Below are 26,219 nucleotides of genomic sequence, written 5' to 3'. Positions count from 1 at the left end.
AGGGTGACTGTTTACCCGCGTGAACGCCATCAGCCTCTGGCCTACCCCGCCCAGGAGCTCAGAAACTGGGGATGAGGGTGTGCTTTTCCGACACGTATGGCAGACAGACAAGAGGGCACAGAGCTCACCATGCTGGAGGGATACGCGCTCAGGAGAAAACCTACAGAAGGAATAGGATAACTGAGCCATTATTATTTTTTTGGTTAATAAGTCTGTCTGGCTGGAAATAGGGGAAGTCTTTTATACACTTTTTAACAGGGCAGGAGAGACAGAAGAGCAGAAGAATTATGGTAAGTTCAACTTGTCACAGGTTAGCTTAGACACCAGGGTACTGTTGTGCAGCACCTGGCTAGATACCTCCTCTCACCCATCCATGGAGTAGTTGCCACTGTGTCCACTTTACAGTTCAGGAAGCGGTTCAAAAATGTTATTTGCCCAAGGTCAGTCAGACACAGAGCTACCTAACTGAAGCCAGAATTAAAATCCAAGTGTATGTCTCAAAAGTCCACGGTCTTTCCACCTTACCATACTGCGTAGCTACCATGCATGGCTTCCAAGAGTTTAAGGAAGAGCTGAGAGCTCTGTTTCCTTCACCTGCCAAGTGGCTGAAGAAAGAGCTGGAATCATGTGTCTATGCCTCAGAACTCAGCATAGTTCCCAGCACACAGTAGGTGCCTCAATGTTCGAAGGAAACAACGTGCTCGGGTGGCTCATGCAACCGAAGTCAAACTTGATTGATTTAAAAGTTCCCTTCTTCTGGCTACGAGGATTATGGTCTGGTACTCTGAACTGGCTAAAACAGTGATGAAACGGCTCCTTGGTTGGCGACCTCACAATATGTGCTGATTTGAACGACTTTTTCTTCCATGAAGTATGCTACCTCATGGATACAACCCCTACTAGGTGGGACAAGAAGGTGGGATGAATCCTGTAAAGTAGGCAAGACAAATCTTCATTTTGTTAGGTCAAATGGCAGAATTTCCAGTGGGTAACAAGTCATGACTTCACTGATAACCAAGAAGCATAGGTCAGTTCACAGACTGATTAACCATGCGTGCTGGGTTTTCCAGGTCACCTCCAACCTAAAACAGTTTATCTTGCTCTTCCCAACACATACATCATCATATGACTGTACCCTGGGTTGGGATTCTGAAATATGAGGTCACCCTACCTATAAACCACTGAACAAAAGGCCTGACCACCCCTTGGTATAGTCCTACTGTAAGCCGAGGACCCAGGCCTTAGCATAGTGCTTCTTCCATTTTACTCACACCAGACAGGATGGCTCTTTCGTGCGACACTACCTAGTATTGTTTTATTCAATGCGTCAGTTGCCCCAACTAGTTTATCAGCCCATGAAGGGCTGTATTTTACTTATCTTTACCTCTCCTTAGCTTCCAGCTCAGCAACTGTACAAAGCACAGTTGGTGAGAGTACAAATCCAAGCATCTTTAAGAGAACTTACCAATAACCATATGGCCCAGCAATTCCATCCTAGGAATCTGCCCAATAGATATACTCTCACAAGTAAGAAATGATATATGTATAAGATGCTCATTTCAGCAATACTTAAAACCTGAAAACTATCATTAAAGACTGGTTAAGCTAATTATGATGAGTTTATACAATGGGATACTGTGCAACCACAGAAAGAACAAGGTATATTTATGAGTACTGACACGGAAAGAGATCTCAGTGGTGTATATTCTTACGAGGTAGGTGTGCTAATATAGAAGATCTCCAGAAGGGTCCACAAGAAACTTAACAGTGGCTGGCTCTGGGGAAGGGACAAATAGTCCAGAGTGGGGTGGAGGCTTATTTTTTACCATATAACCTTTTGAACTGCTTATAGATTTTTTCCTTTTTACCATTTACATATATTGATTTTCTTAAAACAAATACTAGCTATAAAAAGAGGACAAGTGAAAAAAGCAAGCTATAGAGGAGTATGCATAATATGATTCCCATTTATGTAAATGAAAGAAAAATACATATTTGCATGTTTGGATTTGGAAAATTTGTGGAAAGATATATAAGAAACTTATCAGTGATTTCTTCTCAGGAGTGAGACCAGGTAGGGGAGGATTTTTTAATTTCCATCATGTATCCTTTTTAAAGGTTAAAAAGAAAAAACCATACAACTTTTTCAAAAAATGAATTTTAAAAATTGCCATAAATAAGGGGCCTAGGAAGTATTTGGTGTTCCTAATGAAGCCACGCTAATTTAAATTTTCTCTCTCAAGTGGTATACAACTGACAGCGCTAAACCACCTGAAGTTTCAGTCCTATGTTTAGGCTGTGAAAAGGGCAAGACACTGATCTTTAAGAGGAAGGGGAAAGGAAGGGAAATGACAATTAGGCAGGGCACCTCTGAACACAGTGGGCACAGAGCCTCCCTTCTCTTGGGAAGCCCAGAGCTACTACAGGGAGCAAGAGATGGGCTGTACAATTCAAACTTAAGATAAGCCTAACCTCAGGGTGCCTGGGTGGCTCAGTCAGTTAAGCGTCTGACTCTTGATTTCGGCTCAGGTCACAGTTTAGTGAGTTCACAGTTGAGTGATCTCACGGTTTAGTGAGTTTGAGCCCCACGTCGGGCTCCACGCTGACAGTGCAGAGCCTGCTTGAGATTCTCCCTCACTCTCTCCCTGCCCCATCCCGCTCCATTCTGTCTCGCTCAAAGTAAATAAATAAGCTTAAAAATTGCCTTAAAAAAAAAAAAAAAAAGATAAGCCTAACCTCTCTTCACTGGAAGAAGGTCCAACTGACAAATTGAGGAGAATATCTGAAACATGAAATCCTAAATGAATTATGGCTTAGACATATTATTTTCAAAAAGAACTATTGAATGCATATAGTATCTTTGTTTTATAAAGACAAAACAAAAAGTTAAAAGCCTATATATGCATGTGTATACGTATATATATGTTCTGAAAAAGGTCTATAAGGATATATCCCAAATTATTGAGTAATTACCCCTGAGGAATAGAAAGGGAGGGTGGAAAACTTTAATTTTTTTCTTTTATAATTGCTATTATTTGACTTAAAAAAAAAACTTTAACATTTATTTATTTTTGAAAGAAAGAGAGTGTGAACGGGAGAGGGGCAGAGAGAGAGGGAGACACAGAATCCAAAGCAGGCTCCAGGCTCTAAGCTGTCAGCGCATTTTAAACATTTAAACATTTTAAACACTACTTCTGTCATTAAAAACAAAATGTAAACAAAAAGTGTAATTTTTAAACTTTTTATGATCATACCAAAACATCTTCAAATATTCTTCTATAATGAGGTTTTAATTTTAACAGGAAAATGTTTCATTTTTTTTTTTTTTTAGTAATCTCTACACTTAGGATGGGGCTTGAACTCATGACCTGGAGATCAAGAGTCATATGCTCTATGGACCGAGCCAGCAAGCTGCTCCTCAACTTCAAGGTGGTTTTGACAAACATGCAGCCTCCCATCTTAGAAGGTTGGTTTGCCTGGATACAGGGATAGACCACATGACCCTTCAAGATCACTTCAATCTCTGGACTTTCTATAAAGTATAGGGAAGCAATTAATCAGAAAAGCAGGGCTTTTCCTGGATACCCAGCAGGTTGATGGTGTTGGACAAATTCCCCAAAATGAGGGGATCAGCCCTTTAAAATGGCTTCCTAGTATTCCTGGACTACTGTTTTCTTTACTAAAAGACACACACACACACTCACTCTCTCTCTCCCTCTTTCAATCTGTTCAACCAACCTGAACCCTGGCAGCTCAGCTTCAGCCAAAGAGCCAAGGGAAGCCCTGAGGCAGCTAAGTTCTGCACCACTGCCACTTACAGTCTGGGCTTCAGACTCGGGAGAACAAATGCTGGAGAAAGAAAAAGCTCTGCTGTTGCTAAATCATAGATGCTGGGGGTGGGGGCGGGGTGAGGGGTCTGGCCCCACTGCCACCTGCTACATGCAGGAGCTCAATTATACCGTTACACTCACTACTCCTGTCAAGGGACAGGCAGTGGAGGAGAGGGGTTGCTCGGGAGAGCTGCTGGCAGCTGTGGTTTTTCTCAACCGGCAAGCTTCCTTTGGAAAGTCACCGTTCCCTACACTAGGAATCTTTTCCCACAAGGAACAGCTGCATTTGCTCATGCTGGCTTCCGCATTTTCCTCTGGTTCCGAAGCTAAGCAGTGGACAAATGACTTAGGTCTCTGACATCCTCATTTAAGCCCCGAACAAGCTGTCCGGGTGACTTCTACCCCATGAGGCCCAAAGGAAACCAGAGAATGAAATGAAGTCATTTGCTGCCGTGAAACAAATGTGGGAACATTATGCAGTTGTTTTTATTTTTCCAACTATAAAGACTGGCAATTTGTTGATGGGTAACACCTTAGATTAACACTAATTATATTGCTATAAATTTGGTTGAGGATAAGAATAGGATTCAGGAACAAGGGAGAACAATAACAGCAAAAATCTTCAAACATTCTTGAAACAAAGAAACACTTTTTTTTCCCCTTTAATTAAATGCTTCTTTCCCACAGACTTCCCTAGACTGGTTTGCAGTCTAAGGCCATAGGAAACGAGGCTTTGGGCATTCTGAAGAGACTGCAGATTAAGCTATGGCGCCAAGCAGGAGACTAAAACCCTGACCTGACTGTGTCAATCTTAGGCATGTTCTGGGAGCAGAGGCAGATTCTCAAATGTTTCCCAGCGTTCCTTCCTTTTTACCAATTAAATTTCCGCTTCTCTGGCTAATTCAGTGTAGTACACAATCCCCTCGCTGCCTTTCCTGGTTATACTGTTGTGTAGAGGGAACCTGCCAGGAACGTGTCGCTTCCGCTTAGGCTGCAAAGGCAACTGGACTAGTTCTGATCCATCTCCTCCTGAGAGCCTCAACAGTAGGGAGTTGCTGAGGAAGGCCTCTTCGGGGAACTGAAAGGTCGGGTGCACTGGGAAGAACATCGCTTACCCTTGGGAAACCTGGCATCGGTTGCCTGTGATTCCTGGTGGAAGTGACCAATCAGACTCAATCCGTACCATTGGGAAAGGTCAAGGGAAAAAACAGCTTCCCCTCCAAAAATGGTAAGGAGGAAATGAGGAGAGAAGAAACCCAAAATATTCAGAATGGCATAAAAAGTGGTATGTGTAAACTTCTTTTTGTTATTACATCTAACTATAAGTTTCCTAAAGTCCAGTTACCAAGTTGAATTGTGTGGGATAGAGGAGACAGGCCAGTTGGAGCTGCCTTCAAGAGTTCACAGCTTCAAGCTGAGAGGTCCTAGGTTTGCGCTGGGGGAGCCCCTTTTTGAATGAGGGCTTGGGGGGGATGGGCTCCATGCTGGCTCCAGTTCCATTGGTCCCTGCAGAGTGGGCCTGGCCCCGTTCACTAATGTTTCCTGATGCCTGGGATGGAGCATTCTGATACCTGGAACTAGATGAATACCATGAGCTATTTCTGTAACGACCCACACTGTCATGTCGCCCTTGGTTCATGGGGTCATTCGACTTTTGGCCTTGTGGCCTGTAGCTCTGTCCTCCTCGTCTGTTCCCCGGCAATACCTGAGGATAAAAGAATACAATGTTCAAAGAACTCTGGCATTATGGCACTCTCTCTGTTCCAGTTCAGCTTACAGGAGTATTCTTAAAGCCTAAATTATGGTATCCCATAGTTGGGACTCAGCTCTCTCTCGAGACTCCCAGAATTCTGTCAGCATATCTAACTTAGCCACTACTCCAGAATTAATGTATCTTCCACTATTTTACCCCACCTTTCATCCCTAGGCTCTCCACTGAAGAGGACTTCACTTTTCTTTAGCTGGACACAAAAAGAAAGCTAAGGAGGAAGAAAGAACACTCTTGGGCTGTTACAAGCCCTCGACTGGGCAAGTATCTTATCACATGCCTGAACTCTGAGGACTGTAAGCCATTTGTAAAGATAATGAACACCTGGAATAATAAAATAAATGTCTTTATAATCTGCTTGGCTATACATTATGAAGTACAGATTAAATCATGCTGCTGTGACATTTAGGACATCTCTCACATTACAACCCAGAAAGCTTATGGCATGTGGTTTTATTTTTGTCCTCCACTTCCAATGTAATACCAGTTCTGCAGGATTGCTAACAGCGCTGCCTTGGATTGCTCTTGTGCATCTTCTTCAAACCAAGAAAAGAACTTCTGGATTATGCTTCAACTCTCTGGTGTTTGCCCTCCACCCCACCAGGTTTACTCTCTCTCCTGGATATATTTGACGCGGTGCTCCTAGGGAGCTGCTGCTTCAGATGCACTCTGGTGAACCTGCCACTGTGTACTCATCTACCTCGAGATGGGTGCATGACTCCCACAGTGACTAATTACCAGGCGATACTACCTACAATAGCTAGGACTCCCGCCAACATCAGAAAGTCAGCAGTCTTGGCAACAGGAAGTCTAAGCTAGCTGGTGGTTTGAAACAGAAGTACCAAATGCTTTCTCTGGAACTAACTGGGGCTGGAGGGATTCAAAATAGGTGTGGAATGGCCATAAAGAGAGGAAGGTAATGTACTGAGCTGTCAGCAATTAAACTGTGACAGTCTGGTGGTAACTTTTCTCTATAGGTGGCTTGGTGTGGAAGCTAGGTTACCTCTCGATGAGGCTGGTAGGGCCGGCCACTGGAGTTTGCTATGGGTGCAGGAGTCTCTCCTGGTGCCGAGTTTTTCTTGTTAGCACTTGTAAGGCTGGGAGCAGAGGCACAGGTGGAAGAGGAAGCGGCAGAGGCATCACACGGACTACTCAAGGACATAGATGGAACTGTGCTGCATCGGGATCTGGTTGAGTAGCTGTTCTTTGGATGGGACACTGGACGGAAATAGGAGAAATAGGTTGTCATAGGACAGAAGAGCATGATGGTAAGGTTTTCCCTATTTCTCCACTTCACGATAAGCAATTTGGGACAAAGAACTGTCTACTGGAGTAGTTGTAAAGATAAGCTTATAAAAAAGCAACAGGAAGCAAAATCTCCCTTCTGCCCTCTTCCTCCACTCCTTCCAAATCCCTATTGCTTTTTTTTTTTTTTCCTTTCAAGTTTTTATTTAAATTCCAGTTAGTGAATCCCCCACTGCTTTGTAAAGGAACTCTTAGAGACAGGAGAACAGTGTAAGATCGGAGTAGTCATTCCCCCACCAACTCATGACTTCTCGGCATTTCCTACTAAACTCCTGGCTGCGGCTCCAGCAGCTGACTAAGCCTAGGAACAATAGTATGGGCCATATGTTCAGTTTCCTATGAAGGAACATTCTGAAGTACAGACTTCACAAAGAAAGAAAAAGGTAAATAGAAAGCTAAATCCCTTTTTAAAAATTTGAATGATGCAAGGTATAAATAATCAGGATTAAATATGAACAGAACTAGTCTTTATAATAAACATATATCTTCCCAAGGTTCTTTCTGCAAAAATAATCCTCAACTCAAAATATCTGAAAAATAGTAATATATTCACTTCAAATTGTGTCAGAATTCAATGGCTTAAAACTACCCCTTACTTTTTTTTTTTTTTTTTTTTTTTTTTGGTTTTAAGTCTGGTCTAATGTTAAGTTCACAATCACTGCTCTAGGTCCGACCTTTCACTTTTATACTGACAGAGAAAGAACAAAGGAGCTGAGCTCAGGGTTTGACTGGTGTGCCCCTATAAGCTCTCACCTTAAGGACCCCCCCCCAGCCTTAAAGCTATTATTTAAGCACCTATTATGTGCCAGGAAAGGTAGGTGTTATTATCTCCATTTGGGAGAGGAATAAAATAAAGTTCTGAGAGGTTAACGTAAAGGCAAGGATTCCAGCTCGGTCTGACTCAGAGCTCCCGCTCTTTACACTATGTATCACACACAACTCAACCCAGCAGAAAAGGATGAAAAAATAACATTGCAAATTTAGGGAGCCAGAAAATGCCCATCTTCTAAGCTCAAAGAATCTGCATCCTGTGACTTCTTAAGTATCTCAGAACTGCTTTTCACAAAAGCAAACAAAAACACAAGAGGCATTAAAGCAGAATCAGTGGAGAAGCCAAGCCAAAACTTTAGTCTAGGATCAGGAGACGGAGTCCCCTCCTCACCATCTCCAGCGCCCAGGATCTCTCGCCATCCTACCTTGTCCAAATGACTCAATGTCCTTCTTCAGCGTCTCTACATCACAGGTGAACCGAGCTACTCGTCCCAGGTCCTCATCGTATTTACGCTCACTAACAAAGTGCTGGAGAAAGGACAAAGAAAAGCCTCCAGGTGAGACAGGTGGTATACATGGAATCCATGGCTTCTTATAAACAGATGAAAAAAACTATTTTCCATTGTCTTTTTGTTGCTTCAAATTTTACTAAATGGCCATCATATTGCCTATGCCAGGTGACTGATGGAATTCAGCCATTTTCCTAAGGTTCAAAGGTAAGTCTGTTGGGGAGCTTTATGAAATGCTACCTGATGGCCAAAGCCCATCAGAGATGATGAAGAGAAATTGTAAAGAAAGAAGAAAAAGTTTCCAGTAGAGGGCCATCTTTCCACTGTTGGCTACTCTCCACACTGTTCCATTTTATACAGAAGCAGAGGCAGCAAAAATGCTCGTACGTTACAACAATGATTCCATGTAAATAGAGGGCTTGGTGTTCTTTAATAGGAACCTCCTTAGGCAACCCACTTCATCCCTTTATAAAGTAGGATTTGTTAGTCCTTGAAGTGGGGACAACTTCTTGAGATGGAAAATCATTCATGTGAAAATCCAACCTTGCAAATGAGAAGGGTTTATGCTGCAAGTAATTTAATCCTTTTAAGCAGACTGAGCTGAGACATAACCAACCCCTTGGGTCAAAACTAACTATCATGTCAGGAATAAAGTGCTTCTGGGGGTGTCTTTCAATAAACAATTTCCAAAGTAGCCTGGAATCTTTTTTTTTTTACCCCCAGATGAAAAGGAGGCAAAAAGGAAAAGTTAAAGGCCTACATATCATTTACAAGAATCAAACTCCTCAGAACAGTCCTCTAGCAGGTGGTCTAATTCCACTTTGGATTTTCAAGGGGTATAATCAAAAACATCAGAATCCTTGGGATGGATCTAGAAGCAGTAGACGGTAAAGGAGAAATCAAAATTCCCTGTGAACCCTGAAGTCCTGAGAGTACACTGTGGCTCAGGAAAGCACATGAACCTCTGTAACATAGAGCCTTCAGACATGTAATATCAGTCTGAGAGTAATTCTGAAACAAATTCTAGGGTTTGTTGAGCCAGAGACATAACAAGAATGACGGAAATAACATGATCTGGAAATAAGACATTTAAATTGCACAGCACCCACTTCAGTACACTGAATATGTGGAGAGAAACAGATCCTTAGTCAGCCTGCAGAAATATTTCTAGCAGCTTTTCAACCACGTGGGAAGGAGAACAGATGAGGCCTGTGAGAGCCAGGATTCTCATCTAATTCCAAAGGGGTTTCCGGCTTCTCCCAGATAGTTGAACAAGACTGACTGGCATCTTCATGTCAGTGAAGAAGACTTTCTATAATTTTTAGTATTATAGTTCTAGTTAATCAGAAATGGTAATTTCATACTGGCATCGTTTTGCTATTTCACCCCAATAGCATCTAAGGGGAGAAGTGAAAGACTGAGTGTGAAAGACTGGGTCAGAATGATACGGATACCTGGAAGGTCTTAGATGATTTCCCATCTAGGTTTTTATTTTACAAAGGCTGTTATATAGCCTGTGCAGCAAGTGTTCCTCTTAAGTATGGCAAGAAGTCTCATGTGTTCAGAAAGAGCAGAGGTTAGGGCTCAGGAGTAGGAACAGCCAACTCCTCTTCTTCACACAGCTAATGGTTTATAAACAATTATTTAGAATTCCAGTGTCCACAACTACCCACAAATATCCCAAAGTCTCTCAGGTCTCCATGCTTAGTCTCAGAAACATTGTTCTTTATATAAGAATTTTAAATGTACGAGGGGCACCTAGGTGGCTCAGTTGGTTAACTGTCTGACTTTGGCTCAGATCATGATCTCACGGTACAATTTGAGAGTTTGAGCTCTGCTGTTGGGCTCTGTGCTGACAGCTCGGAGCCTGGAGACTGCTTCAGATTCTGTGTCTCCCTCTCTCTCTCTGCCCCTCCCCCACTTGCGCTCTGTCTGTCTCTCTCTCTCTCCCCCCTCCCACTCAAAAAAGAAATAAACATTAAAAAAAAAAATTTTTTTAACAATTTAAAATACATGAATGTTGAACCTAAGTAATCTTCACAAACAGATACAATACAATCAGTATCTCAAGTTGCTAATTTTTCTCTTCTAAAATCAGAATCAACCAACCAACCATTTCAATATTTACTGAATCCCTACTACATGCCAAGGCACTATGCCAGACACTGGAGGCACACTGGTTCCTGCCACTGTAAAGTTCACAATCTAGTTGGGAAGACAGATCAGTCAAATGCATATAAAATGATAACTATGCTATGGACATACAAGATAGGGGGCATGACATGAAAGTTAAAAGGACGAGCAGGTCAGTTATCTGTGTGCTGGGACTGGTTGGGTGGGGCGTTTTGTACAGATCGAAAAGCATACATACAGCCCTCCAGCAGGAGGGAAGAGACTATGTTTGTGGGAAGGAGAAGCAAAGATGGCCAGAGAACAAGGGGAGTATGGTGTGAAATAAGATGGTGGCAGAGCCGGACCCTGCAGAGCCCTTAGAGGCCGTGTTAAGGATTACAGTCTTTATCCTAAAAGCAGTGGGAGGTTTGAAGCAGTTTAATGTGGTGTGAGAACAGATATGGAGAGCTTGGAGGGAAGGGCAGTGGCAGAATAGACGGGTGGAATCAGTTAAGAGGCCATTACAGAAGTCCAAGCAAGAGACAACAGTAGCTGGATCACGATGGTGGTGGTGAAGATTGAAGAGAAAAGGTCAGATCTGAGATTTGGGAGGAGGTCAAACAGACAGGGTCTGCTGACAGATTTAATATGGGAAAGGAGAAATTCCTAAGGCTTCCAGGTTGGACACCTGGATAGATGACAGTACCATTTACAGAGAAAGGGAACATGGAAGACGGTTAGCTTTGAGAAGGGAAGATCATGAGTTCAATATATTAGATATGGCGATGAATTATGGAGATTTGCTGCTTCAGTCCCTGAGGGTAAGAAGAAAGGCAGAAAGGAGAAAGAAGTTTTACCTTGATATCAGCTCTGAGCTCAACCAATTGCTCCTCTGACATTCGAACAGCCACATCAGTCATCTTCTTTAGAAGTTCGGCTTTCTTTTGTCGGCTGAGCAAAATTTCCACTGTGGAGGAAAAGAGAGTAGGACTCTTATCTTCTGCTAAATAGGATAAAGGAGAATTGGAAATATGGGCCTTGCAGTACATATTTGAACAGCCAAAGGCTTAGCTGCCCACCCATCCAGAAAATGAAAATACCAAAGGTCCAGTTTCCAGCTTCTTGAGGGACTCTGAAGGCAGTTAAATGGTAAACACTTTTTATGAATCATAAAGACTCATAAATCATTTGTCATTTCTCTTTCTTCTCTTTCCAGTCAAAAAAAAATTTTTTTTAATCAAGAAACATATAAATTAAAACAGAAATAGGTACCCAGGGTAAAAAAAATTCACCTAGAATAAATGGGTATAAAATGAAAAGTAAAAGCATTCCCCTACTTCTGACAGCAAATATCTCTCTCCCTTCTTTCCCCTCCTTACAGATAGAAGTATGTCATATACGTGGTCCTTTCCTTTACCTAAGCTATTTTTACTTGACATACCTTGAAGTTCATTGCCTATTAATACGCTGGCTCTCCTTCACTGTTTAACAGCCACATGGTTTTCTACTACTTAGGCATACTACAATTATTTACTAAGTCCCCTAACGGTGGATACTTAGGTGGTTGACAGCCTTTTAAGAAGTATAATCTTTGGCATGCTCCCAGATGTATAACTCAGATATGGCCACAGAGGATAACAGACAATATGAAAAAAAAAAATCTCTCAGAGCAGAGAACCAGGGGTTACAGAGGATGTGAGCCAAAGAAATCCTCCAAGGAAGCAGAACTAGGTGCTGCCATATGAACGAAGGAGTTTTCTCTGCCACAAGGCCAGGGATTCTGCTACTCCTTCCCAGTACAATTTGATCATTGCTTTTCCAGGTGGGAATTTTTTACTCTAATTATACTTTTCTTTATATAATATTGGAGGAAGGGGCATTTAACTTTTCCTTTAGTTCATGGGACCCCAGACCACAACATGCCATATCCAGATCTGTTGAAAGATCTGAAATGACCCCGAAGCCCTGGACTTTCAGCTAAATATACTAACTAGATGAGACTTTGGAGGTGTTGTCATTGAGGAGGAGGGGAGTGTGTTCTCATTTTTTAAAAAAGAGGATATCGGGTAGCTGAGGGGTGGACAGTAGCAAAAAGACTGTTAGCAACTGCATATCCATTCTCTTCTTTTTCCTATCGGAAGTCCAGTGTTTTGGGTACCAATCTGCTTAGGTAAAAATCTACATTTCCTGGCTTTGCTAGATAAGACAATCATGTGATATGGTTTAGTCACTGAGATCTAAGCAGAACTCACAGGGCGAGGTTTACAGGAGTCCTAGCCAGCATGTAACATATTGCCTCTCCTCAACTGGAGCCTTAGCAGGGATCTTTTGACCATAGGTACACTCTAAGGATGGCTGAGTACAAAGACAGAGAAGCCCGGGTCCCTCATGTCATTTTGGAGACGCCCTGCCAGCCCTGATCACTTACCTCTGGATTTTTCATTTCATGAGAGAAAGAAATAAACTCACATTTATTTAGGCCACTCTGTTGCATACAGTCAAACTCAATTCCTAACTGTTATACATAGAATCCTGTAACCCACTTAGAAATCAGCCAAATTTATGTTAGAAAATAACTAGAATTTTCCAAGAGCTACATCAGGTATTCCAGAGAATTGAATGCCTTTAGCAAGTTTACTTATTAGCCTGATTGTCACGGATATGCCACCCATGGGCTGCCCTCCCCACATAAGCTTAATTAATAAGAACACACTTTCCCAGTAAGTGAGGGATATGCCTACAAAAGTTTCTTGACACTAAGGCCCAATAGTTACAAATGATCTACTGGTCTGGCTCCCAAGATAAAACCTGTCTGCCATTTTGTGTCAAATCCATTTGCTCTCAGGAATCTGCATTCTAGGATTCTAAGACAAAACTACAGATCCCATCATGGAGGAAATGTGTCACGTCAAGACCTCCACACAAATCAGTGGACCCAATTACACAACTTTGGACAAGCCACATTTTCTCCAAAGGACTCATTTCTTCATTTATTAAAAAAAAAAAAAAAAAAAAAAAGGAAAACCTAATTACCTCATAAGGGTAATATGAAAATCATAGAGAAATGAATGAAAAAACTCTGAACTGTGAAGTACTATGAACATATAAATTAATAAAACTATTAAACGTGTAAGAAAAAAAAAAAAGCACCTTCTTGATAGTATTGGTAAATGAATAATTACATTTACTAACACTGAGATCCAGGATTTTAGCATGAGAGAAAGGAGATACAGATATACAACTGACAAAATTAAGGAAAACTGTAGCTCTTAATTTGATAAAATAAGATTTGCCATGAATTGATAATTGGTTGAAGCTGGACGGCAGCAGTTAATTATATCAGCCATTTTGAAATGTTTGGCATTTTCTATAAAAGATATATTTTTAAAAAGCACCTTCTTCTCAAAAGTAAGGACTATGTCTTCTTACTAGCTTTATTTGAAACTTTATGCTCAAAATAGAACACACAGTACACGAATGGACCGAAATGGTCACATTTAGAAATTTCAGGATATACCACTCAATTTAAATGAATCTCACCTCTGAAAAACAGTGGACAGCACCTGTTCAACATTTCAGGTCAAAATAGATCAAAAGAGAACTCAGCTCAGTGCCTCCTCTGGCCCATGAGCATAAACACAAATGGTTTAATTGTGAGTCATCACCTCAACCTATTGCCATTCGTACCAGTCTGAGAGCAGGTTAAAAGAAACAACCCTCCAAATTACAAATCTAGCATTCAAAGCATGAAGGTCAAACCTGCTGCTGAAAAGCCCACATCAATGCCATTGTAGAAGCTGTAACAGATACTCCCTTCTTTCCATACAGCTGTGTATCTTGTACCTAACCCTCAACAGGAATGACAAAAAACAGGTATCTTGTTCTTTGGTTACAAAACCCCACAAATTACCCAAGTTAGACTCTATTCCTCCAGGATCTATTTTAGTAAGCTTTCAAGGAATCCTGGTCATGGTATCCTAAACCCTCATTTAATTGACTTCCTCTATCTAATGATAACAGACACCGAGTGAAGACTGTTTACAAACAGAAAACCAAGAAAGTTCTCAGATAGGTAATGACAGTGATGCATACACTAAATTGTGGGCAAGCTGGTGAAGTTAACTCTGATTATGCCAAACATTTTTTTTTCCAAGTAGAAAAAAAAAAAAAACCCAATGGAATTATTCAATCACTGGAAGTAAAACCCAAAATGAGACAAAGCCCAGGCACCTGGCAAGGATACTTTATTTTCCTAAGATGATGTTGTGGTGGCAAATACCATGATGCAGTCCCTCAGACATTGAACATTCAAAATATTAACATTCAAAAATATTAAAAACCAGATTCTTGTGAAGTTGTTTCACCTGACAGGATTCATATGCCAGGGCAGTACAGCTTCTCAAGATTCTTCAAATAAATATATAAACTCCTACATTGACATTTATATTGAGCTTTTGTTATGAGGGTTGAAAGGCAGATACCTACTAACTGGTAATAGCTTTAACTACAGATCAGTCTTACTTGCTTCAGCTTTCACTTTGTCCATTTCAGCAAGCAATGCCACTTCTCGATCCATTAAACTAGGAAAAGATGACAAAGGGAAAAAAGGTTTGATCAGAAACTCAAATAGAAATAGCACATTGTTCACAGAGGAGACAGACTTATGAGTTGGTTCACTGAAAGCATACTACAAAGTAAACCCTGTGTGGACCACATAAAAATTGTCTTACCCTCAGCAAAGGATATTTTAAGGATTCCAATAAATAGACCTGATTCCCTTTTATTTCTTTTTTTTAATTCCCTTTTATTTCTGTGTATTACAGTAAACCAGTAGCTAGAAGTCCAAGAATTGAGAACCAGTAGGTGGCAGTAGCGAGCTACAGAACACTTCTAGCTAAACTGTGCTAAAGCAAAAGTTCTGGAAGTTACGTATTTCCACATACAAAGTCACATATTTTTTATTTTATATTTTGGTCTATGAAATCAGACAGCTTTGCTTCTAATACATTTTACCAGGCAATATCAGTACTAGGGCATGGTAAATTTATCCACAATTAGGATTTTGTATATTCTCAACACTTTACCACAGTTGCACCAAGTCCACTGGCACTTTAGTCTATTTTGTCAAAGTTTTTATTTAAACTCCAGTTAGTTAACATACAGCGTAACAGTAGTTTTGGGAGTACAATACAGTGATTCAACAATTCTTCTTTTTTCTTTTTTGATTCAACAATTCTTATTTTTTTAATGTTTGTTTATTTATTTATTTTTATTTTTCCGAGAGAGCACAAGCAGGGGAGGGGCAGAGAGAGAGAGGGAGACACAGACTGCAAAGCAGGCTCCAGGCTCTGAGCTGTCAGCACAGAGCCCAACACAGGGCTCGAAGTACCCAACCTGGAGGTCATCACCTGAGCCAAAGTTGGACACTTAACTGACTGGGCCACCCAGGCGCCCCTTGATTCAACAATTCTGTACATCACCCAGTGCTCATCACAAGAGGTGTCCCCCTTAATCCCCATCACCTGGTCAGCCCATCCCTCCCCTCTGGTAACCATCAGTTTGTTCTCTGTAGTTGAGTCCGTTTCTTGGTTTGTCACTCTCTCTCTCTCTTTTTTCCCTTTGCTCATTTGTTTTTGTTTGTGGCACTTTAGTCTTAAGGAGGCAGAGTAGTTAAAAGACATATATACATTGTGCTGGTTTCAGGTAAACATTTGATAATCCAGAAAAAATGAAATCAAAGGTTTCTGATAGGCTTTCTACAGAAAATGAACATCAAATGGGTACTGAGAATTTTCTCCACTGCAAATGTAAATGGCACGTAAAGCTTTCTATGTTCTTGTAAAAGACCCCACTACCTTCAACATATAGAAAGACAGTAGCCTGCCCTAGTCTGCAACCTCTGGATACAAGTAATTTTCCTTACCGTATCAGTTTTACTCAGTGGTGAAATAAAAATCTAAAATTTTGACACTTGCCCAGACATGAAATGTTCCAACTCTCTTTGAATTTTCTATTCATTCTGATTTCCCCTTTTGCAAAGGAATAGATCTACAAGGTTAATAAAAGTTCTACTCGTTTCTGATTGTAAAACTAATCATATATACACACATACATAAACATATACGTATACATATATATGAATGCTGATTCAATTTAGCTCAATATTTAGTGATGTTAGCAGAAAGTAGTTAATACAGGGACTATAGTGTGAGGTATACAAAAAAAGATAAGGCAGGGTCATTTTCTCAAGGAGCAAATTCCTTTATATGAAGTGCCAGAGAACATAGGTTTGATAAGAATTATGTATGATGTGGGGCACCTGGGTGGCTCAGTTGGTTAAGTATCTGACTCTTGGTTTCAGTTCACGTCATGATTTCACAGTTCGCTGAGTTTGAGCCCCACCCTGGGCTCCATACTAACAGAGCAGAACCAGCTTGGTGTTCTCTCTCTCTCTCTCTCTCTCTCTGCCCCTCCCCTGCGTGCACGTGCACACTCATGCTCTCTAAAAAAAAAAAACAAAAAAACATCATTATGCATGATGTTAATAAACAGACTTGTAATGAAACAAATTTGGATGGCATATTAATCCAGAAGCACCAGACAAGAGAGAAGATCCAACTATTGTAGGGTAGCAATACTCTGCTAAGAAAGCATTCTCCAAACCTTGGCAATACTTTGCTCCGAGAACTCTAGCAGCATTTGGAATACCTAAAAGCAAAACAAAAGCACAACTGAGACAGGAGCTGCCAGGCCTCAATTTTGACCCTACCTCCTCTCTGTTGCTGAATCACCTTAAGATGCAGACGCTGTGTCCACCAGATGACAAATTTGTCTCTGGCAAAGCTTGTAAAATATTTATTAAGACTTCCGCAAACAAGTAAGCTTTTTGCAGCTTACGATCTTTATTATGAAAAAGTAGAATGTCACATGACACGTTTAGCAAGAAAAAAAATTCTGCATCATCACAATCAGACTTTTCTGTGGCAGTAGGAGCTACGAAGTACACTGTGTTGGATTTTTTCCCCCTGTAGGGATGACTGGAATCCACTTAAATAAAGTTTGTTTTTTGATTGACTCACTGGTGATCGTAAGAAATTCAGAGGCAGTGTATGGACAACCATCTGCCCATGCCATTAAAAAAAGTGCATATTTTCGTGCCCAAAAACCCCACTATAAAAAGCAGTAAGTGCTTCTATTTCTTGTTTGTTGTCTTGCCATCTATTGATAACATCTACAAAAGAAAGGTCTTATGTCGTCAGCCAAGTATTAAATAGAGCAATCTACTGGTTAACCGAGACTGTTGGGATATTTTCTCAGAGAAAAGCCTGATGAACATTTGCAATTTTCCTGAAGATTTTCACAAGTCTTTAAAACACAAAAATGAATATGGGGCGCCTGGGTGGCTCAGTCGGTTAAGCGTCCGACTTCAGCTCTGGTCTTGATCTCACAGCTAGTGAGTTCGAACCCGCGTCAGGCTCTGTGCTGACAGCTCAGAGCCTGGAGCCTGCTTCCAGTTCCGGGTCTCCCTGTCTCCCTGCACCTCTCTTTCAAAAATGAATAAATGTTAAAAAAGAAAAAAGTAAAAAGTTTAAAGAAAAGCACAAAAACGAATAAATGCTAAAATATAAATGCCTGGTAGTTAGCTTTTGTCATTGTAATGTTAAGTGCCTGACACTAAGCTTTGATTGTCCAGACCTCCATTTCAAAGACAACTCAGATAAACAGACTGCCAGCTGCACAATAAAAAGTCAGGCTACCCCACACAGGAAGTTCCTCTTTTAGAAAGCCCTGAGTGACCCATATAACTTGAGTGACCCTACTTTCCCTTCCCACGCTTTAATTCCTGCTCTTATGTTTTAAATTCACCAATAAAGAATGAACCCACAAAACCTTAGGTAACCCACCATCACCTGCAATAAAGGCATAACCCCAGTCTGGGCTCTATTTAAGCACCCTGTGCTGTATGGCACTGGACGTGCCATGTCCCCTCTAGGACATGTAAGTAATAAAAGCTTGTTTTTTTCCCAAGATCCCTGATGGCAGTTGTTGAGGTGTCTTACAATCCTAAGAACCACCAGGGCTGATCCAGCCACAACGCTAGCTCAAATATGGCCTCATTACAAGTAATATGCGGCCCAGGTGAATGCCCCCCGGGCGTTTGTAGCTGAGGGCATCGCCATAGATAGGCCGAGACTGACCAAAGCAATATAATAATAACTTGCCTCCTAAAAGTACATCACATAATGCACTGCAACTGTGTAGAATGACCATATCTTTAGGTCATCAATGCTAAAGCATTTTAGAGGTGGCATGTCATAATGCCTGCAGCTTTCAAATGGTTCCACCAAAACACATCACACACACACACTCTGTACCATCCTTCCATGTCTTTTGTCTCTTTGAAAGTTTTCATAATAAAAAGTTGAAATAAGTGCATCACAAATAGAAAAGGTGGGAAGAGTTCAAAAGTGGACAGTAGGGTAAGCATAAAGATAAATAGCAGAGGCTTTTTCTTTTTATGATTAAAAACAAGAGTTTATCGTAATATTGCTTTCTAACAATGCGGAAACTTAAGCTCAAGTTTTTCATCTGTTCCTCAGCTAAACGATGGTCTTCATATAGATCTGTGGCCAAGAGATTCAAAAGTATCTGTGGTTTGAGGTAACAGTTTTTAGAGGCCATAACTGCAAGCAATGAGTCCTCTCAGAGAGTGATGAAAAGCTCATTCAGACAGTCAGACTTTCTGTTACCTTGCTCGTGCCAATACACAAGGACACTGAGCTTGCAGTTGTTGTCTCAAGGTTTTCCTGAATGGAAATACACCATAATCAGCATCTGATACACTGGATTCTGAAACTGCTAATGAAATTCAGCTAAATATTGCGGGGACTTAGACACTAGGTCTTATTAAGCCTGTGCCTTATAACAGTGTAGAGAATTTCCACATCATTTCTTCAGTCGTGAAAGATGGTTTTAGATGACTTGTCACTGCCACTAAGGGAAAAGACTGGTAAATGTCTGAACGTTCTGTATTGCCTGCCTTCCTTACTAGGACTTTTTACTATCTTCACATTTGTTTAATTTATTCTAAAGCTTCTATGTAATTTATTTAGTTGCTCAGAATAGTTTTGCCTGTAGTACTATTCATATCTCTAAGATATCTTACATGTCCATCATTTGAAGCAAGCCCTTTAATTAACGCATTTAACATGTAGATTATTGATTCTAGCTATTGCCTTCAGTATTCCTTGGTACCAAAAAAATGTTAACTATCATTTGTTTATGGTTGCTGCATTAGAAGACAATGTTATGGGGTGCGTAGGTGGCTCAAGTCGGTTAAGCATCCGATTCTTGATTTCATCAGCTCTGTTCATGGTCTCACGGTTTTTGAGTCCAAGCCCCACATCGGGCTCTGCGCTGGGAGCCTGCTTGGAATTCTCTCTCTCCCTTTCTCTCTGTCCCTTCCCTGCTCGTGAGCTCTCTCTCTCAAAATAAACAAATAAACATTAAAAAAAATTTTTTTTTTAAAGAAAATAATGTTATAATGGAAACACATCTCTGGCAATTCCACAGCCAACTATTTCAAGGGATAATACTCTAAACCACTCACTAATGTTAGAAAATATTTGTACCTGATTATATTTGCTGAAAACCTAAAACTTATTCATTCTAACACCTCTGGCCAATCAAAGGAGAAATCCAAGCAAAGCCAAAGCAAACACCTTTACTTCTCTGAAGACATTTCCCTCTTCTCATAAAAACAATCAAAAGAGGGGCGCCTGGGTGGCTCAGTCGGTTGGGCGGCCAACTTCGGCTCAGGTCACGATTTCGCGGTCCGTGAGTTCGAGCCCCGCATCGGGCTCTGTGCTGACAGCTCAGAGCCTGGAGCCTGCTTCAGATTCTGTGTCTCCCTCTCTCTCTGCCCCTCCCCTGCTCATATTCTGTCTCTCTCTGTCTCAAAAATAAATAAGCGTTAAAAAAAAATTAAAAAAGAAAACAATCAATCAAAAGAGGGAACAGTCAGTAGTTTTTATTAGCAGAAAATTAATGATGCTTCATATGTTTTGTAGAACTCCATACTCCCGGCACTTGGCCTTAATGGAGTATGGTACACGTGCATAGGCTCAAAACAAAAACAAAAAACACCAGTAAGTCAGGTCATCACACAGAGTTGAACAACAGTGGTAAAATTAACTGAAAGAACTAGCTTATTAAATCATATTTGGATCTTATCAAATCAGGAGTCCTCACAAAGCATGTAGACATGCGATTTCATATTTTAAGAGTCTGAAGTAGCTTTTAAGAAATTAGGATGTGAATATAAGCTGTTCCTTTGGGACTGTTCTTTTCCAGTGGTCAAAAGCATCTCAGTTCTGAAGTAATATTACAGACCATATGACTTGATGATATTTTACAATATGTTTAGGAAAAAAAGAACCAGTAGCAATCGAGATTACCAAGGAGTTTATTGTTCAAGTTTCCAGTTGGTAAGGAAAAATTGTTAGTGTTAAGCCATCTAGAGAGCAGCTGGCTACATCCTCACTTAAAACTGTGGGTTTTTTTTTTTTATCCTCTCTCTCAAATTATGACAGTAATGTCTAAAGGACGACATATATAGACTAGAAAGGCAAAGACTAAAAAATAAAGGGAAACAGAGATACCTGATAAGACAATGAAAAAGAAAGCAGAAAGTAGAAAAGTGTCACTTAATACCAAGTATGTTTGGGCAAATTAGTTTTTACTGTGCCCATCTTTTCTTATCTATAAATTGGGTATAATAGTTATACAGATTAGAAACATGTGCATAAAAGCTTCTGACATGCAATAATGGCTCAATAAATAGCAGCAGAAATTATTATTCAAATATCTGTGTTCATCTTGACTTCTCAGTTCCAGCAGAATATCCATTTAGTAAAATATGTTCATATTAACTTTGGTAAATCATTATATCTACCAGATCCATTGTCTAGAAATTCTTAAATGAACACAAACACATATTAGGACAGTGTAAGCAGTTACAGAGAGGTGAATCAAAGAAAACTTTAAACGAAAAGAATATACCACAAAAGTACACTCACTATGATTACAACTATTAAGATTATATGTGCATACAGATGGGGGACACAAGAGGACACAGAAAGTTAAGTTGGTAGAGTCACATGACTTTTGCTTCTACTTTAAAGAACTGCTGTTATGCTCTCATTTTACCTTGGTCTCTGACTTCCTCCCATATTACTTTCAACTACTGCCCCCTTAGCTATAGCTATACCAGGCGGAACCCCTACATGTCCCTTCTATGCCTTTGCTTAGATCAGATCTCCTAATGGCAGTATTCTAGCCCCATCCTTTCTGCCAGTGTAAATTCCTGCCCTTCAAACCTTAATAATGATTCATTTATTTTAAGAAATCTTTTCTAATTGACCCTACTCCCTAGTTACCTTTCCCTTAATCTTCATACTTTCTCCACAACTAGGATCTGACTTGAAGGATAGGTGAATCACAAATCATTCTAAGGTGTGATTTAAGGCTTCTGAATTACAAAGGAATATTTGGATGGAATATTCCTTCTTAAAGTTTTATTTTAAAAGAATCCTTATAAAGGCTTTCATAGGCTCACTCAAAATTTTGGTCCTGCTCAATCTAACTCTGTTCCATAATGACAAAATTTCTTAGTCCCTAAATTTCCTCTGTTATATAGCCTTTAAGCTGAGAAGGAAATAATATATGTGACAAGTACCAAGTCTCTAGCATTCTTCCTAAGCTTTAGTGAGAAGTGAGCCATCAGTGAGAGATGGGATGAAAATCACAGGTTACAGGGAATCAGAATACAGAGATTCAAATATTGAGTCTGCAATTTATGATGTTATGTTAGGCAAATCGCTTAAGACTCAAATCCCTTTTAAACGGTAAAGTTGAATTTAAAATTCCTACTTAGCAGGATAGAAATCCAGATAAATAAGTCAGATAATATGACCGAATGTTTGGTAAACTGTTTGATAATTATCATGTTACTAGATATTTTCACAGATGGTTAAAGAGTTAAAATTTTAGGAGCGCCTGGTTGGCTCAGTCGGTCAAGTGTCTGATTCTTGGTTTTGGCTCAAGTCATGATCTCAGTCATGAGGTCAAGCCCTGTATCAGGCTCCTTGTTGGGCATGGAGCCTGCTAAAGATTCTCTCTCTCCCTCTCCCCTGCTTGTATGCATACACACTCTCTCTCTCTCTCTCAAAAAAAAAAAAAAAAAAGAGTGAAAATTTTAAATTAAAGGATATCAAAAACCAAGAAGGCCAACTACTAGTAGAAATAAGGTATCAATGTACTAAATATGCAACAACTGAAGAATAATTTAAAGGTATAGAGTGCTATGGAGATTTTTGATAACACATTATTACATTAGCCCATTCCTTTATTTCTAAAATAGACATTTTTGAAAGTGCTTTGGTTCTTAAAATGATATGTAAGTTTTCACCATATAAATTTAAAGTTTATATGGACTTTAAGGATCTAAAAGCCTTAGGTTAGACTACCTGTAGCTTAACATCTTCTCTAAAAGAGAAGCTCAACTAAAAGGAAGTAACTTTTTTTGCTGTTTAATTTATTTTTTTAATTTATCCAAGTTAGTTGGTATATAATGCAACAATGATTTCAGGAGCAGATTCCTTAATGCCCCTTACCCATCTAGCCCATCCCCTCCTCCCACAACCCCTCCAGCAACCCTCTGTTCTCCATATTTAAGAGTCTCTTATGTTTTGTCCCCCTTCCTGTTTTTATATTATTTTTGCTTCCCTTCCCTTATGTTCATCTGTTTCCTATCTTAAACTCCTCATAGGAGTGAAGTCATATGACATTTGTCTTTCTCTGACCAATTTCACTTAGCATAATACCCTCCAGTTCCATCCATGTAGTTGCAAACGGCAAGATTTCATTCTTTTTGATTGCTGAGTAATCAAAAAGAAGGTATATATGTATATACTACATCTTCTTTATCCATTCATCCATCAATGGACATTTGGGCTCTTTTAATACTTTGGCTAATGTTGATAGTGCTGCTATAAACACTGGGGTGCATGTGTCCCTCTGAAATAGTATACCTGTATCCTTTGGATAAATACCTAGTAGTGTAATTGCTGAGTCATAGGGTAGTTCCATTTTTAATTTTTCGAGGAACCTCCATACTGTTTTCCAGAGTGGCCGCACCAGTTTGCATTCCCACCGGCTGTGCAAAAGAGATCCTCTTTCTCTGCATCCTCACCAACATCTGTTGTTGCCTGAGTTGTTAATGTTAGCCATTCTGACAGGTGTGAGGTGGTATCTCATTGTGGTTTTGATTTGTATTTCCCTGATGATGAGTAATGTTGAGCATTTGTTAGTGTGTTGGTTGGCCATCTGGATGTCTTCTTTGGAGAAGTGTCTATTCATATCTTTTGCCCATTTCTTCACTGGATTGTTTTTTGGGTGTTGAGTTTGATAAGTTCTTTATAGATTTTGGATACTAACCCTTTATCTGATATATCATTTGCAAATATCTACTCCCATTCCATCAGTTGCCTTTTTAATTTTGTTGATTGTTTCCTTCACTGTGCAGAAGCTTTTTATTTTGAAGAGGTCCCAATAGTTCATTTTTGCTTTTGTTTCCCTTGCCTCCAGAGACGTATTGAGTAAAAAGTTGCCTGCGCCAAGTTCAAAGAGGTTTTTTTGCCTGCTTTCTCCTTGAGGATTTTGATGGCTTCCTGTCTTACATTTAGGTCTTTCAACCATTTTGAGTTTATTTTTGTGTACGTGTAAGAAAGTGGTCCAGGTTCATTTTTCTGCATGTCGCTATCCAGTCTTCTCAGCACCACTTGAAGAGACTGTCTTCCACCAGATATTCTTTCCTGCTTTGTCAAAGATAAGTTGGCCATATGTTTGTGGGTCCATTTCTGGGTTCTCTATTCTGTTCCATTGATCTCAGTGTCTGCTTTTGTGCCAAGAAGTAACTTTTCTAAGGTGAATGAGGAATCAGCTATGAAAAATTTCAGTCATAAGCAAAGACTTACATTGACTTTATATGTTTAGAATTTCAAATTTCTTATCCATTTTATCCTTAAAAAATTATTTTAAAACGTTTATTTTTGAGAGAGAGAGAGAGAGAGACAGCGTGAGCAGGGGAGGAGGAGAGAGAGAGAGAGAGGGAGACAGAATCCGAAGCAGGTTCCAGGCTCTGAGCTGTCAGCACAGAACCTGATGCGGGGCTCAAACCCACAAGCCATGAGATCATGACCTGAGCCAAAGTCAAATGCTTAACCAATTGAGCCACCCAGACACCCCTCCATTTTCTCCTTTAACAAAGAGTTGGGTGTGTTTAAGAGATGCCTCTCCATTTTCTCCTTTAACAAGGAGTTGAGTTGCTTTACAAAGGCAAATTGAGTGTATTTCCTGTTGGCATTTTCACCAACATATTATATGACAACTGTCCAAAATGATTTATCTACTTTAGCTTCATGTTCCATTCCATATCCTGCTCCTTAATAACTTTAAACTTAAGTCAACTAATAGCTCCAACAATGTAAGTCAGACAAATTTTATGAATGGACAAGAAAAGTAAACTTGGGTCTAGAGATGATTATTACTGGATCACCAACAAACAGATTTTGAGTTTTACATACTAGAAAAGCCTCTGATTTTACCTTCCCACAGGTATGTGTCTGCTTTCATTTGGCCCCAAAATGAAAGCAGTTATCTGTATAATTCCCCTAGTGCCCCATCAATGTAATCTTACTGTTGCAAGTTTGTTAAACCCTTTTCTTTTCTTTTATACTATAACCAACACAAAAAAATGGCTTCCTGAGTGACATTAACTCTAAGCTCTGGTTCAGTGCCAAATGGAGTTAGCTTACCTGCCAATTATGTCTTGAAGTAGCAACTACAAGGGGCATTGAAATAAGGTAGTATAAAAACCCAATCAGCCAGAGAGAAGGGCACCAGCAGGAAAGGGCAGGTAAATCTCTTTCCTCAAGTTAAATTGACCCGGTTGTCACGTCTGCTAATCAATCCTAAATACACAGTTCCCAGGCAGGAAACCATTTCATTTGTCATTTATCGAAGGAGGCTCTCCTTGGCTGGGTTCCAAGTCAACAGGAACTCACAAATCTCTCTCCCGGAACTGCATTTCCTGGTTTAGGCTGGTTCTGAATACAATCAGATCCTGTGGCGAAGTAATCAGTAAGCTAAACAGTCATGGAAACCAGAGGCTTATCAAAGCAAAGTTGGGATGATCTACTCTTAGCTCTTTATTCTTTTCCAAATGAGTCAATAATATCTGATATGATAGTAATCCAGGGCGAAGGGCATGGTACTTTCTCACAAAAGGTTCATAAAGAGTAGAAACCAGTTACTTAGAAATATTCGTAGAAGTTAGAGCTTAATTTAAGGTTAGTTTGGGAAGACTGCTTGGAGTTAGAGAAGTATAAAGATATAGAAGAACATATTAGGATAGAAAAGTGGCATCAACAAGTATATAGAAGAGGAAATATGAATGTTAAGTCTTCTGGCTGAAGCAAACATGTATGTAAGAAAGACAGAAGATATGACATTAAATTTCTAGCTATAAAACCTGAAAGGGAAAACTCAGGATTTAGGACAAAGAGCCTGCTTAGGATTCTCTCTCTTCCTCACTCTCTGTCTGTCTCTCTCTCTCTCTGTCTGCCCCCAACCCCATGCATGTGCCTGCCCTCTCTTTCTCAAAATAAATAAATAAACTTAAAACTATATACACAAACATATATGTACTTTTGGTTATGATGATTTAGTGGACCATTCTACACTTTGCAAATGATAAAAGTATGTGTCAGCAACTTTTTGGAGGCTTTATTCTACATCTTCATTAATTCATGCCCTCTTCAATTCCACAGGACGGAGGCTGCCTACACTCCCTTGTCTCTTGTT

The 26,219-nt window shown here is 40.0% G+C and overlaps 1 protein-coding gene across 3 annotated transcripts in view; it reads right to left on the bottom strand.

The window, feature by feature from the left end:
• Positions 1-4,294: 4,294 nt before the first annotated feature.
• The window catches only part of SPATS2 (spermatogenesis associated serine rich 2), a 152,131-nt gene continuing 130,206 nt past the window's right edge, over positions 4,295-26,219 (bottom strand). For all 3 annotated transcript variants that reach the window (XM_043563796.1, XM_043563797.1, XM_043563798.1), the window contains 5 exons: positions 14,817-14,875; positions 11,153-11,262; positions 8,100-8,202; positions 6,602-6,816; positions 4,295-5,535 (listed from right to left, as the gene is read on the bottom strand). In XM_043563796.1, the coding sequence (XP_043419731.1) occupies positions 5,224-5,535; positions 6,602-6,816; positions 8,100-8,202; positions 11,153-11,262; positions 14,817-14,875 (799 nt within the window). In that variant the 3' untranslated portion in view covers positions 4,295-5,223. The remainder of the gene's footprint in view (positions 5,536-6,601; positions 6,817-8,099; positions 8,203-11,152; positions 11,263-14,816; positions 14,876-26,219) is intronic.

Source organism: Prionailurus bengalensis, chromosome B4 (assembly GCF_016509475.1).
Source record: "Prionailurus bengalensis isolate Pbe53 chromosome B4, Fcat_Pben_1.1_paternal_pri, whole genome shotgun sequence".
Lineage (NCBI taxonomy): Eukaryota > Metazoa > Chordata > Mammalia > Carnivora > Felidae > Prionailurus > Prionailurus bengalensis.
The sequence above is the reverse complement of the archived record's forward strand: the minus strand, read 5'-3'. Positions and strand labels throughout refer to the sequence as shown.